The sequence below is a fragment of the Poecilia reticulata genome, linkage group LG19 (assembly GCF_000633615.1).
Source record: "Poecilia reticulata strain Guanapo linkage group LG19, Guppy_female_1.0+MT, whole genome shotgun sequence".
NCBI classification, from domain to species: Eukaryota; Metazoa; Chordata; class Actinopteri; order Cyprinodontiformes; family Poeciliidae; genus Poecilia; species Poecilia reticulata.
In genome coordinates, this window is record NC_024349.1 from 2,316,304 (window position 1) to 2,330,131 (window position 13,828).

Consider the following 13,828-nt stretch of genomic DNA (forward strand, 5'->3'; position numbering starts at 1 on the left):
CAGAGGTGGGGAGAGCAGCCAAAAGGTTTACTCAAGTAAAAGTAAAAAGTATTTGGTGAAAAGTCAACTCACGTTCTGATAACTCATCAAATTATTAACCATTTGATAATTAAAAATTGGACGGAAATTAAAATTATTCATATAAATAACAGAATAAAATCAGGCAAAATGAAATGTTTCCAAATCAGTTTCTCTCAATRTAAAACTGATGAAACTTTAACACAAACTGCAGGTCTCTGAAGTTTTGGTTTGTTTTTCATCCAGTGGGGAGAAAATACAGAAATTTTAGAAACACTTCACAATAAAATTACCCAAGTAAAAGTAAAAAGTACAGTGTGGTAAAAATATTCCAAAAGGGGAACAATGTAAATTTAACGAGTTAGTACTGAACTGCATGCAGACAAACAGCCGTTCATTATGAATCCCTGACGAAGAGGCGGTTAGATTAAAGAGACTTACCTCTTTTGCTGGTTTTCTTTTCGGTCTGCGGAGCCCAAACTCTAAAAACAAAGAGAAGAAGATYGTTSATTAGAATAACCAAGGAACGCATCCYAGTTTTCCATCATCAGGAACTTACAGAAAAGCCTTTAAGAGTTCCCAGCTCTAATGGTTCAGGAGGTTCAGATGACTGGCTGGTGASTATCTGCATGYGAAGTGGGAACCGTGCGGCTGGATGTTTGTGTTTAACAGGAAAGGTGAGTGAGGGGTATCTTTAAAAGCCTTTTTTCCTGGAGGTAAAGTCCTCCGAGTTCAGAAAGCATCWGTTTGAAACTGATCGTTCCTGCAGGCGCTGCTCAACAGGGGACATTCAGATTCTTCCCTCCAAAGGGAGAGCAACCTTCAGGGCACAAGCCAACCAAAAATACGCCCAAACAGAGAGGTGGYGGTACACCAGGGGAGCTGCTGACGGCGTCCACATCTTCCGGAGACGCTCAGCGGTGACGCAGCAGAGTGTATGCACACACACACACGCGCACGCCTCTTCACCATTTGGGACGAACACGTGTCAACGGCGAACCTTGATGCGGTGCATCGTCAGCGGCGTCTTGGGACTCAGCTCGGGCATTTCAACTGAAGCCTGCTGCGAGAGGAAGCAGCCAGTTCTGTCAATCACTCCCAACCGTGAGCTAACGCTAACGCTAAAACCGAATGGTGCCGATGGGCTGGGATCCTTCACCTCAAGGTTAATCTGCACCCGGTACTTTGCAGACGTATTGATAACCTGTAAAGGTCAGGATAGGTATATGGGCAAAACAAAACACGTCCAGTAAATTTATTTTATTTTTTTGCACTAAATTGTTATTAGATAACGAGATTTCAATTCTGCCTATTTAGAGTTGTTTTAGGGCGTCCTGTCACTTTAAATCCAAATAACCTGCTGATGGCCACGCCCCCCAACTCAACGTTTACACAGCACATCTTTAAAAAGCAGAAGTGGAGCCTCCTACCCAACCAAAAATAATGCAACAAGAGGTTTCTGGATGGTAAGTCAACAGCAAAACACTTTTGTTTTTTCCAGCAGCCGTTGTACGGCACATAAAACCAGCTGAACAAACATGCTGGAGATTTGCTTGCGTTGCTAGGTAACGGGCTGTGGTTGCTAGGTAACAAAGCAATGCCTGTTGAATGCGACTTGACATTCAGAATGTTCCTTTTCCAGACACCAAAAAAAAAAAAAAAAAAAAAAGCTGGGTGTTTATTGGACTGTGCTTTATGTGGCAGACCAACAAAACACATTTTACAAATTAAAATCTTGAAGTCGATTCAGATTCCGTTGCTCTGATTCCCCCCTAAATAAAATCCAGTAACCAATTAGCTTGAGGAGCTGCAGAAACATTTAGCTAAGATGGGAAAGTCTACCAGTCATGCACCGACCAAATCTGGCCTCAATGAAAGAGTCGATTTGCAGTTTGATACAAACCATGTAGAGAAAGTGAGGTCACGCTGTGGGGACACCTGTCCTCGTGGAAGAACACATTTTCCTTCTGTTTTCTGTTTGGTTTTGTTGCAATAATTGGTAGAAACTCCAGAGACTTCAAACATCCAGAGACGCTTCAGTCAAACTGGACATCAGAGACGACGGCCGGCACTTTCATGTCAGTCACGCCGTGACATTTTGAACAGAAAGATGCTACTCTGGCGTTTTAAGCGCGGCTTTTATGTGAGCGATGAGTTGACATTTTAACCAGCACCTGACTTCTAAGCGCATATACAGCCTCTTCATATGGCTTCAGGCTCCTGGCGGGGGGAGGATATGGTGACCTTTTACCCCAGCAGCTCCCCCACCGTCTCCTCAGGTATTACCACGCTCCCTCAGAGCGAGGACGGCAGGCGGCCCGGCTTCCTTCGACAGAGGAGCCTGCAGGTGGTAGGACTATTTCTGGATGCTCTATTAGGCAGAATTAATGATCAGGATCAACATTTTAGCAATACTTTAGGATCACACTGCTGGAAGTGCAACTGTGAGCAAATGCATCTTCGTGTCAATGTCAAACATTCTCAGTTAAATTGTTCGTTGTAGCTTTTTTGATTTTCAACATTGATTAGACAAGTAGGGGCTGCACAGTGGCGCAGTTGGTAGAGCTGTTGCCTTGCAGCAAGAAGGTTCTGGGTTCAATTCCCGGTCTTTCTGCATGGAGTNCAAGAGGTTTCTGGATGGTAAGTCAACAGCAAAACACTTTTGTTTTTTCCAGCAGCCGTTGTACGGCACATAAAACCAGCTGAACAAACATGCTGGAGATTTGCTTGCGTTGCTAGGTAACGGGCTGTGGTTGCTAGGTAACAAAGCAATGCCTGTTGAATGCGACTTGACATTCAGAATGTTCCTTTTCCAGACACCAAAAAAAAAAAAAAAAAAAAAAGCTGGGTGTTTATTGGACTGTGCTTTATGTGGCAGACCAACAAAACACATTTTACAAATTAAAATCTTGAAGTCGATTCAGATTCCGTTGCTCTGATTCCCCCCTAAATAAAATCCAGTAACCAATTAGCTTGAGGAGCTGCAGAAACATTTAGCTAAGATGGGAAAGTCTACCAGTCATGCACCGACCAAATCTGGCCTCAATGAAAGAGTCGATTTGCAGTTTGATACAAACCATGTAGAGAAAGTGAGGTCACGCTGTGGGGACACCTGTCCTCGTGGAAGAACACATTTTCCTTCTGTTTTCTGTTTGGTTTTGTTGCAATAATTGGTAGAAACTCCAGAGACTTCAAACATCCAGAGACGCTTCAGTCAAACTGGACATCAGAGACGACGGCCGGCACTTTCATGTCAGTCACGCCGTGACATTTTGAACAGAAAGATGCTACTCTGGCGTTTTAAGCGCGGCTTTTATGTGAGCGATGAGTTGACATTTTAACCAGCACCTGACTTCTAAGCGCATATACAGCCTCTTCATATGGCTTCAGGCTCCTGGCGGGGGGAGGATATGGTGACCTTTTACCCCAGCAGCTCCCCCACCGTCTCCTCAGGTATTACCACGCTCCCTCAGAGCGAGGACGGCAGGCGGCCCGGCTTCCTTCGACAGAGGAGCCTGCAGGTGGTAGGACTATTTCTGGATGCTCTATTAGGCAGAATTAATGATCAGGATCAACATTTTAGCAATACTTTAGGATCACACTGCTGGAAGTGCAACTGTGAGCAAATGCATCTTCGTGTCAATGTCAAACATTCTCAGTTAAATTGTTCGTTGTAGCTTTTTTGATTTTCAACATTGATTAGACAAGTAGGGGCTGCACAGTGGCGCAGTTGGTAGAGCTGTTGCCTTGCAGCAAGAAGGTTCTGGGTTCAATTCCCGGTCTTTCTGCATGGAGTTTGCATGTTCTCCCTGTGCATGGTGGGTTTTCTCCGGGTACTCCGGTTTCCTCCCACAGTCCAAAAACATGACTGTCAGGTTAATTGGCCTCTCCAAATTGCCCCTAGGTGTGAGTGTGTGTGTGCATGGTTGTGTGTCTCTGTGTTGCCCTGCGACAGACTGGCGACCTGTCCAGGGTGACCCCGCCTCTCGCCCGGAACGTGAGCTGGAGATGGGCACCAGCAACCCTCCCGACCCCACTGAGGGACAAGGGTGCAAGAAAATGGATGGATGGATGAATTAGACAAGTAAAGAAAAAACACCTTCGCCTTTAGCAACACTAAAAATATATGAACAGACACCAACATGTTGCCAAAGTTATTATTTTAAGTACTTAATGTGGTCTGAAATATGAACAGTCTTTTCCAGTTTAATGTAATTACTACTAATAATAATAATATATTATCTGTAAGGAGACAAAACTGAGGATATTCCTAAATAAAATGTCCAGTTTGATGCTTGATATCAGTCACTAAAGGAAAAGTCTCTGCTTCAGCTCACCTGAATCAAATATTTAGGTAAATACTGAAACCTTGACTGCATGAGGAGGTAATTGAACCTTTAGCTTCAGGTCTCTGGCCCAGAGGACTGGAAGGTTTTACTCCTTCCTAGACGTCTTTCCTGCTCTACGTCTCACAGGTTCATCATTTGACCACAGTATGTTGTTACAGGCAATACTGACAATTATCAAGATCGTTTCCAGCAACAAAGCGATTCACTTTCACAAACCAACCAAATCCTTTGATTGGCTGCACCAAGAAAATGACACAAAACCTCTGAAGACACTGAGCACAACTTTCTCCTTCACAAAATGTAAACTGAAATTATTTTAGCAGTCGTACGATTATTATTTTTTTGTTTTTGCAAAAGGTCACGCACCATTTCTCCTGCTAGCGCTAAGCTAACATGTTTCTTTTGGTTGTATTTACCCAGAATACCCTGCGCTGTAGTCCACTTCCTGCTTTTGGAGCATCTACGGTTCGCTTGGCGTTCACATAGGCCTCCAAACCGCACCAGAGTTCACTTCAAATGAACTCAGACTGGCGCCTTTAGGCAGAGCAGCGTTTGTTCAGACTGAATGAACTCTTAGATTTATTCTGGTTTCATCAGAGCCTCTGTAAGATCTGACCGGCCCAAACAGGAATAAATAAAAAATAATAAATACATTGTAACACATTTATGAAGTCCTGCATAGGCCTGTCATGGTAACAAATTTTACTGGACTATAAATTGTCCCAGAAGTTATTGCGATAAACGATAATATCGTTGTTTTGAGACCATTTTTACGTGAGTAATGGCAAAATAACGCAAGAAAACTTTCTCAAAGATCAGTAAACTTTAAATCTAACGGACATTTAGCACTGGAACTGGAAGACATTTTAAATATCTGAAATAAACAAACAAAACAACAAATAAAATGAATTTTGAAGTCTTTGTAAACAAAACTGCCCTTCAAAATAAGAGCTGGTTGAGGCCAAACTGAAAACTTTATCACCCAGTTTTTGGTAGTAAGAGAGAAAAAGAGATAAATGATAAATCATACCGATGGAAATAACCGAGTTTGTTTCAGTTTGTTTGACAGGCCATGGAGCAAAAGGTGATGCCTGCAGTTTCTGATCATCCGTTTTAATCAGAGCAAGACGTGTATCAGATATTATTCGCAGACTGTCATTCGAACAGTAAATCTGAACTTTCTGGAGTATAAATCGTTTGTTTAACAGAAAAAAGAAGAGTTAAGAAGAACACAATGAAGCAGAGGGGATGAATGTTTCAGGCTGGTGAATCCATCAGACCACAGTTTCACTCTGTGCATCATGGAGGCAGGTGGCTCTACACTGCGCTCCACCACAAAAACTTGGCATTCCTCTGCAGCTGTGAAATCACACTGATTGGTAAACTATAAGCCGTTTTTCTGGGCGAAGCTTCGAAAAGCATTAATCCTCCTCAGCGTGAGGTTGTTACACACAAAACAAACAAATAAAAACAAACACACACACACAGAGTTAAACCCGCGCAGGACTCCAGAGCACACAACACGGCACAGTCAGGATTCATCGCTTCCAACAGACATACCTGTTAAATCTAACGCCTCCCCTAAAGTCCTCAGCGCGTCGCTTCAGCCTCAACTCCAACTGCTGCTCACCTGTTCAACTTCAGCCCCATTCCTCCCTGCTTTCTGTCCAAAGCTGCCGGTTGTACGAAGGTTTTGCGAAAGCTTTGGTTGGTGGCTGCAACTGCCACTGACTTGTTGTACTTTAATTGTGGTTGCTAGGCGATAAGCTTCTCCAATTCAGCTCACCGAGTGGAGGGGAAGAAAGGGGAGAGAAGGAAGAGAGGAGGAGGGGAGGAAGCGAGAGAATAGGTGGCGGGGGTGAGGAGGAAACGCTCATTATGGACAGAAACCAGGAGAGAAAGATACGGACAGGAAGAAACGGGCTTTAGACGCAGAGGAGCCACAAATCTACTCACGGAGAAGTAAAACGCAGCCGAACGAGAAATTACTCGAGAGTGAAAATGTATTCAGTAAATATTAAAAATTACATCATCAGATGGGCCAAAATATAAACTTAAGTGGGAATTCTGGTATTTTAAGGACCAAAATGACAATAATTCATAAAAGTGACAAAAAAATAATGAAAAAAGAAAAATTATGAAATGTGAAAAAAAACGGGGGCTGCGCAGTGGCGCAGTGTTGGGTTCGATTCCCGGCCTGGGTCTTTCTGCATGTTCTCCCTGTGCATGGTGGGTTCTCTCCAGGTACTCCGGCTTCCTCCCACAGTCCAGAAACATGACGGTCAGGTTAACACACACACTCCCCAGGTGTGAGTGTGTGTGTGTCTGAGGTGGGCACCGGCGCCTCCCAACAAACAAACATGGTTAAAACATGTTTGTTTTTCATTCAGTGGGTAGAAAATCCAGAAATTGTACTCAAGATTAGAGACACTTCATAATAAAATTACTCAAGTAAAAATAAAAAGTACAGCGCAGTGAAAGTTACTCAAGTAAATGTAATTGAGAAAATGTAACTTGTTGGGGGCTGCACAGTGGCGCAGTTGGTAGAGCTGTTGCCTTGCAGCAAGAAGGTTCTGGGTTCGATTCCCGGCCCGGTCTTTCTGCATGGAGTCTCCATGTTCTCCCTGTGCATGGTGGGTTTTCTCCAGGTACTCCGGTTTCCTCCCACAGTCCAAAAACATGACTGTCAGGTTAATTGGCCTCTCCAAATTGTCCCTAGGTGTGAGTGTGTGTGTGTATGGTTGTGTGTCTCTGTGTTGCCCTGCGACAGACTGGCGACCTGTCCAGGTGACCCCGCCTCTCGCCCAGTACGCCAGCTGGAGAGGCAGCAGCACCTCCTGACCCCACTGAGGGACAAGGGTGTAAGAAAATGGATGGATGGATGGATGGTAACTCGTTGGCAACCAGCTCTGATGGAGGGACAGCGGAAAGTTTCACTTTAGCTTCATTTCATTTCATTTAAACTGATTAGCACATCCAGAAAAATGAATTTACGCTAAGCTAAGTGTGCTACACACTTTCAAAGTTAGCAAAAACGCTAAAGTGCTAAACAGAACAATTAGTCCAGCCATTAGCGCATTAGCAGAGCGCCCACCACTGGATAGATGTGCAAACCTATTTAAAAAGAAACTATTTTATACAACGTGACGGTTTGATCCGGCTGCAGCAGACAGCAGGAAGGCTAATCGGAGCGCTAACATGGTTGCTCCGTTTTTCCTGTCGTTTCTTTTTGCAAAGGAAGACTGCAAACCAATGCAAACTAAGTCATAATTAGCATGGCTAACTGTTAGCAGCTCTTGGATTAACTTGGGTAAATGTGAAGCACAGTAAAGTACAGTAATTATTTTCCTGGCGTCCTGAAAATACTTCACCTCGTATGACACACGACGCTGCTGCCATTTCCTGGATGTGCGTCATCATCAAGTGACTGGTTATAAAGATGATGGAAGAAGACTTAACGCGCCGGAGGACAAACATTTCTGTAGCAGCATGCAGCCCACGCTGCTCTTTACACCATGAACTGCTTTTCCAGATCAGCTTGACCTTTTCTGGGACCTTTTGGCCTGTGATGTCCTGGAGGCAARCCCTTTTCATCACAGACCCTGAAGAGGCTGCAAACCATAAATGGGCAAATCTTATCCTTAGCATGTCACGCCTGTCAAATATTCATTATTTATTTAGCCTGAGTCACGCTTATTTTTGTATAGAGGGGAAGAAATTARGTAATTAAARAGATATGGAACATGTTCGGTAAGGTCAACCGTTACGCACGAGGAAACGTGACTGTTTCTGTGCAGCATCCGCCACGTTTACGGCCACGAGTGAAAACGTCTTTAAACRATTCATAAAAAAGACTCAGAAAAATGCAGCTTTTACTCCAGTATCATCAATAGGGCTGTGTAATAATATCGATTTTGCAACATATATCGATATTTTCCTTCCTAGAAAAAAAATCGATATTCATCCGGAAGTATCGTAACGTCCACCTGTCACCTTGCTCACTCACTGCCTGCTTCGCCGGGAGAGTGATCAGGTCATCAGGCTTAGAGTGTCCAGGTTAAAAAGGCATCAAACTATTCAGAGCAGGTACTTGGTGCACTTTATTTACTTTACGAATTCATGTAAGCTACAGTTTGTACTGTTTCAATTAAAAGAAACATGTTTGATTCATTTTGTCCAGCTGTCGACTTTAAGCCTGTGTCCAACCAGAGCCAGTTGGTGCTTTTAATTAGTTTTCAGTTAAATTAATTCAATCCAACTCTGTAACAGTCACAAAATGTCATCAAAATCACTGTGTTCCTCTAAAATCTTTCAGAAAATTGCAAAATATTCAACATATTTGCTGAATATCGCAATATATATATATCGTATCGTGAGCAGAATATCGTGTATCGTATCGTGAGATTATTGTATCACTACAGCCCTAATCACCACATTAAAAATGTTTATTGAGTTTAATCTTCATATGTTACATTAATCCAGGTGTTTAGGACATTGGAAAAAAATGATTCTGTCTACACTACAAAAACACAACATCTTATAAAGTCATTTTGGTCCAGTTCATAATGCAAATATTTAGCAATAATACAAACTAACTTAAAAGTAACATTTCGGCAAGATAGAGACTTATTTTAAGTAAATAATTCCTTAATATTTAATATATTCAACTGGCAGATTATTTCATTTATAGCAAAACATTTTTCCACATTATAAGTTAATTTATCTGCCACTGGAACTGAAAGTTTTCATCAATATTAAGGAATTATTTATTTAAAACAAAGTTACTGTTAAATTAGTTTGTCTTGTTTTAAGTTTATTAATATATTTGCACTAGAAACTAGACGCAAAATACAAGGTAGGATTTTGTGTTTTTGCAGTGTAAATATGCTAATATACAATAGTACATGTGGGACTATATAAAGACCAATAAACCAATGAAAAACTGAAAATAAAAAATAAAATACAGCGCAAAAGTGTTGCAAAAAAAATGAAAAAAATTAAATAAAATAAAACTAATATCATCAGATGTGATTTTAGCAGTAGATGGATTGGTGGCCAGTTTTTTAAAAGTACCAAAGAAAACTGCAAACCAGCTGAAACACTGAGTTGCTTCCAATCAGGGGTAAAAACATCTAAAATATCTACAATAACTCTTTGAAAAATCTGAATTAATATGAGTTAGGACAACAATTAATATTCCTTTGATATTAATAACATCTTTTGAATTGAATCATCTTTGATTCATCATATTTGGTGGATGTTTGCTTGATTTTGCTGTTTATTATTTGTGTCATAATTGGTTTCTGTATTATGTTTTTACAGTGTAAAGCACTTTGACCTGCCTTGCTGCTGAAATCTGCCATACAAATAAACTCGACTTCAATTAGATGAAGCTGGGAGGAAATTTTATTTAAGACTTTATTTAAGGGTGTGAATGGAAAAAAAGCACACCACACTTTTCAGACTTTTATTTGGAAAAATCCACTTCTCAGCTTTAGGCTGCGATTATGTCTTGCAAGAAATATCAATAAAATACACATAAGTATTGGACAAAAACTGAAAAAAATGAATGGTGATCAACAGTTGAGCAAGGCGCTGAAGTTTTAAGCTTCACTGTGGTTTAAGAGACAAATAATTTAAATAACTCCCACATTTCCAAGGCAATAAACATAAAAAGAGGGAAAGAAAAGCTAATTACAAGGAACAAAGGCCTCAGACAGCCAGCTACAGACTTATGACTTCATTAGCAGCAGACCAAATTAAAAAAGTATTTCTACTGGAAGGAAAATTACAGGGAAGCCAGTTAGCAGGTACACATGCAGCAGGTACACAAGCGGGGAAACACACACACACACACGCACACACACACACACACACACACACACACACACACACACACACACACACGCACGGCATCAGCAGAGCGGAGTGATAATAGAGAGACGGGTTGGTTCTCCCCCTTCTGCCTCCACGTCTCCACTTTTACAATTTCATTATTTGAATAGGATTCCCCTCCCAAGTCTCGTGGTCTCGGGACCAAAGGGACCAAAACACGGCTCATAAATCAACACGGCGGAGACTCTGGATATTTACCCATAAATCACTGCGGCAGCGCGGAGCCACCTACAATCAGGCTAATGGGCCTGGAAGACGTGTTGTCATCCAAGCCATGATGTCACCGGGCCTGTGGGTGTTGATGTTGGTGGTTGGTCTCTGGTTCGGAGTCAGTCTGGGTGCGTGTGTGTGTGTGTGTGCGTGTGTGTGTGTGTGTGTGTGTGTGCACCCTGCATATGTGACTGCGGGTCTCCAGCTATGTGCATGTGTGCAGTTTGAGGGGGGCGTCTGGGTGTGTGGTGGTAGGTCTACCCTTCTGCTTGTGTAAGTGTCTGTGGTGAGTGTGTGTGCTGCCTGTGGGAGGTAGGGTATCTGTGCCGGGGTGGCCGGCCGGCCGGCCGGCGTGCGGCGCGGCCTCCTCCGTCAGTAGATTCTTACATCATGTCTCAGAGTTTGCGCTATAGTTCACATTTGCACACCTGAGTTGCACATCTTTGCTCTAGACTTCACACACTCACCGACGCGCAGATGCATGCACTCCCATGCATATATTTGCTTTTGTGGTTATTGCTGGCTTACAATGGGTGTGGGATTCCATGGAGAGAATCTAAACAAGTCGCGCGGTTAGCACGGGTCTGCCACGTTTCCACACAGCGTTGCTCATTGACAYAAATAACGGCGGCGGAGGGGGGGGGGGCAGACTTTGTGAAACGGGACACCCATTAAGTTCTCTCCCCCACAGATAATTGCCCATTAGATGTTGGAAGAGCGCTGGATTGCAAAATAACTCAGCGCTGACGCTAAATGAAACTTGTAATAATAAAAGAGTCACATTGTGAAACGGGCCTGGAATCCCTTAAAGACGGGCTGGCGGGGTTTTTTAAATTTTTTTTATTTTGCGCCATCATCCCGCCAAACGCTTGGATTATCAACAAAGAAAATATTGCGGGAGCTCTGCCGTCTGCGTCTCTGCTTGAGCCGAGCTTTGAACACAAAGCRATGACAACACAGGAAAAACGACAAAGGAGGGAAATGAAAATTTAAAATGAAAACACGAAAACGTACYAAGTATTCGGGTCAAGTTTCTAATGCAAATACCTCAGTTCACCTGAGATGAGACAAAACCAGCGAGATGCAGGAGCTTCGTTTGAGTCAAAGTGTTTAAATATTGATATAAAGTTTTAGTTCCACTGTTTTGTCAGGGAAATAATCCGCCAGTGGAACCAGAACTTTTGCTATAGCTTGTTGAAAAGTTACTTGTTTTTCTGTAGCACTTTATGTGAAGGCGTGTGCATGAAACTAAATGCAACTTTTAAAGCAACTTTAAATTAAAATTCATGAACTTTTATGACTTAATGGTCATCACAGTCAGTCTTATTCTCTCCCCTTCCAATAAAATCTGACCGTTTTTCTTCCCCAAAGCATCCAAAGATATTTGCACCTGAAACTAAACCAAACATGCTTGTTAGGATTTCGTGTTTTTGCAGAGCTGTGAGCGGGATGAGTACTTGAGGTGAGTCACTAACGCCTGCACTGCATCGACTTCTGATGCCACTTGTGACGTTCGCCGYTTGCTTCCAGACGGCCGTGACGGCAGCCTTCGCCTGCGATGAATCAAAGCGCACGGTTTTGTTGTCAGCCCTGCAGGTTCTCTGGAAACTGATGTGCCTGCGTCACTTCGCTTCCATTTACTGTCATCTGCCGAACTCTGTTCGGTKGGTTTGTGTCACAACGGATGACAAACGATCCGCGGCACATGACTCATTCACAAATCCAAATGCCTCCCGCCTGCACCGCTCGCGGCGCACCACACACGATACTAAAACGGACCGGGCCGTGAGTCAGCGCTGACGGCGACGACGGGAATAATTGTCGTTACRGTTCAGCTCAGGTGAAGCACAGATCCAGATGGCTTTCATCGGATCCAATTGGGAAGAGATGAAACATTGGAAGGCTGCACAGTGGCGCAGTTGGTAGAGCTGTTGCCTTGCAGCAAGAAGGTTCTGGGTTCGATTCCCGGCCCCGGTCTTTCTGCATGGAGTTTGCATGTTCTCCCTGTGTATGCGTGGATTTTCTCCGTGTACTCCGGTTTCCTCCCACAGTCCAAAAACATGACTGTCAGGTTAATTGGCCTCTCCAAATTGCCCCTAGGTGTGAGTGTGTGTGTGCATGGTTGTKTGTCCTBTGTGTCTCTGTGTTGCCCTGCGACAGACTGGCGACCTGTCCAGGGTGTACCCCGCCTCTCACCCGAAACGTTGGCTGGAGAGGCACCAGCAACCCTCCCGACCCCACTGAGGGAAAAAGGGTGCAAGAAAATGGATGGATGGATGGATGACAAATCAACTTCTGACCAGAATCTTAAAGAGCTTGGCCATCAGCGATTGGTCGGTTATAAACTCAAACCTACCAAGGTTGGAGCAACAATAAACAAAACAAAATGTCTTTTTAATAATAACACAGCCAGAGGAATCACTGAAATACAAGACGTTATCTTTTCTACATCATGATGTCTGCAGGTCATTCACGCTGTGAGACGGTGAGAGAGAGCAAAACTAAATGTATTACAGCAATGTTGCACTTGGACTAGTTTCTAGCGCAAATATATTTATACACTTGAAATAAGACAAGCTAACGTAAAAGTGACTTTTCAGCAAGATACAGAGGCTCATTTTAAATAAATACCTTAATATTGGAGAAAAAGCGCTAGAATGTTTCACCTGTAACACGGGGAAAATGTCTTGTTGCAAGTCAAATAATCAGCCAGCGGAACTAGAACTCGGTTGCTAGGTAACGAGCCGGGCCTGCCTGGGGTTGCTAGGTAACGGCGCCAGTGGAACTACAACTTTCTCACCAATATTAAGGAGTTAGTTACTTAGAACAAGCCTCTATATGTTCCTACAAAGTTACATGTAAGTTAGTTTTGTCTTATTTTTCACTAGAAGCGACACCAAACATGCTCAGAAGGTTGAGTTGTTGCAGTTCAGTGCCCAGTTTTTATGCTTTCTGTCCACTAGGAGACATTATGGAGGTCAGGTGAGGCGTTGCTGAGTCAGCTGAGGTGCTGCAGGTATCTGATCGAGATGCTTTCAGAAAGTCTGGAGGCTTTCAGACCCACAGGGGGAAGAAGAGCTTTGAGGAAATCCAGTTTCCTGAAAGTTTCACCAACTGGAAGGTTTGAGCAGAGAGATGACTGGGATTACTGGTGAACCTCTGCAACAACATCAATGATATGAATAGATGGATGGATGAACATGGATGGATGAACATGAATGGATGGATGGATGAACATGGATGGACGGATGGATGGATGAACGAACATGGATAGATGGATGGATGGATGGATGAACATGGATGGATGGATGACGGATGGATGGATGGCTGGATGAATACGGATGGATGGATGGATG

General features: G+C 43.1%; 1 protein-coding gene across 3 annotated transcripts in view; it reads right to left on the bottom strand.

Moving 5' to 3' along the window:
• Positions 1–13,828, bottom strand: part of ankfn1b (ankyrin repeat and fibronectin type III domain containing 1b) — a 177,630-nt gene that overhangs the window by 70,681 nt on the left and 93,121 nt on the right. Inside the window, exons 1-2 of one of the 3 annotated variants that reach the window (XM_008436409.2) lie at positions 578–717; positions 460–500 (exon numbers count right to left, since the gene is read on the bottom strand). In XM_008436409.2, coding sequence (XP_008434631.1) covers positions 460–500; positions 578–649 — 113 coding nt within the window. In that variant the 5' untranslated portion in view covers positions 650–717. Of the gene's footprint in view, positions 1–459; positions 501–577; positions 718–5,927; positions 6,116–13,828 lie in introns of those variants that run through there. The other 2 variants (XM_008436408.2, XM_008436410.2) reach the window with 2 other exon arrangements.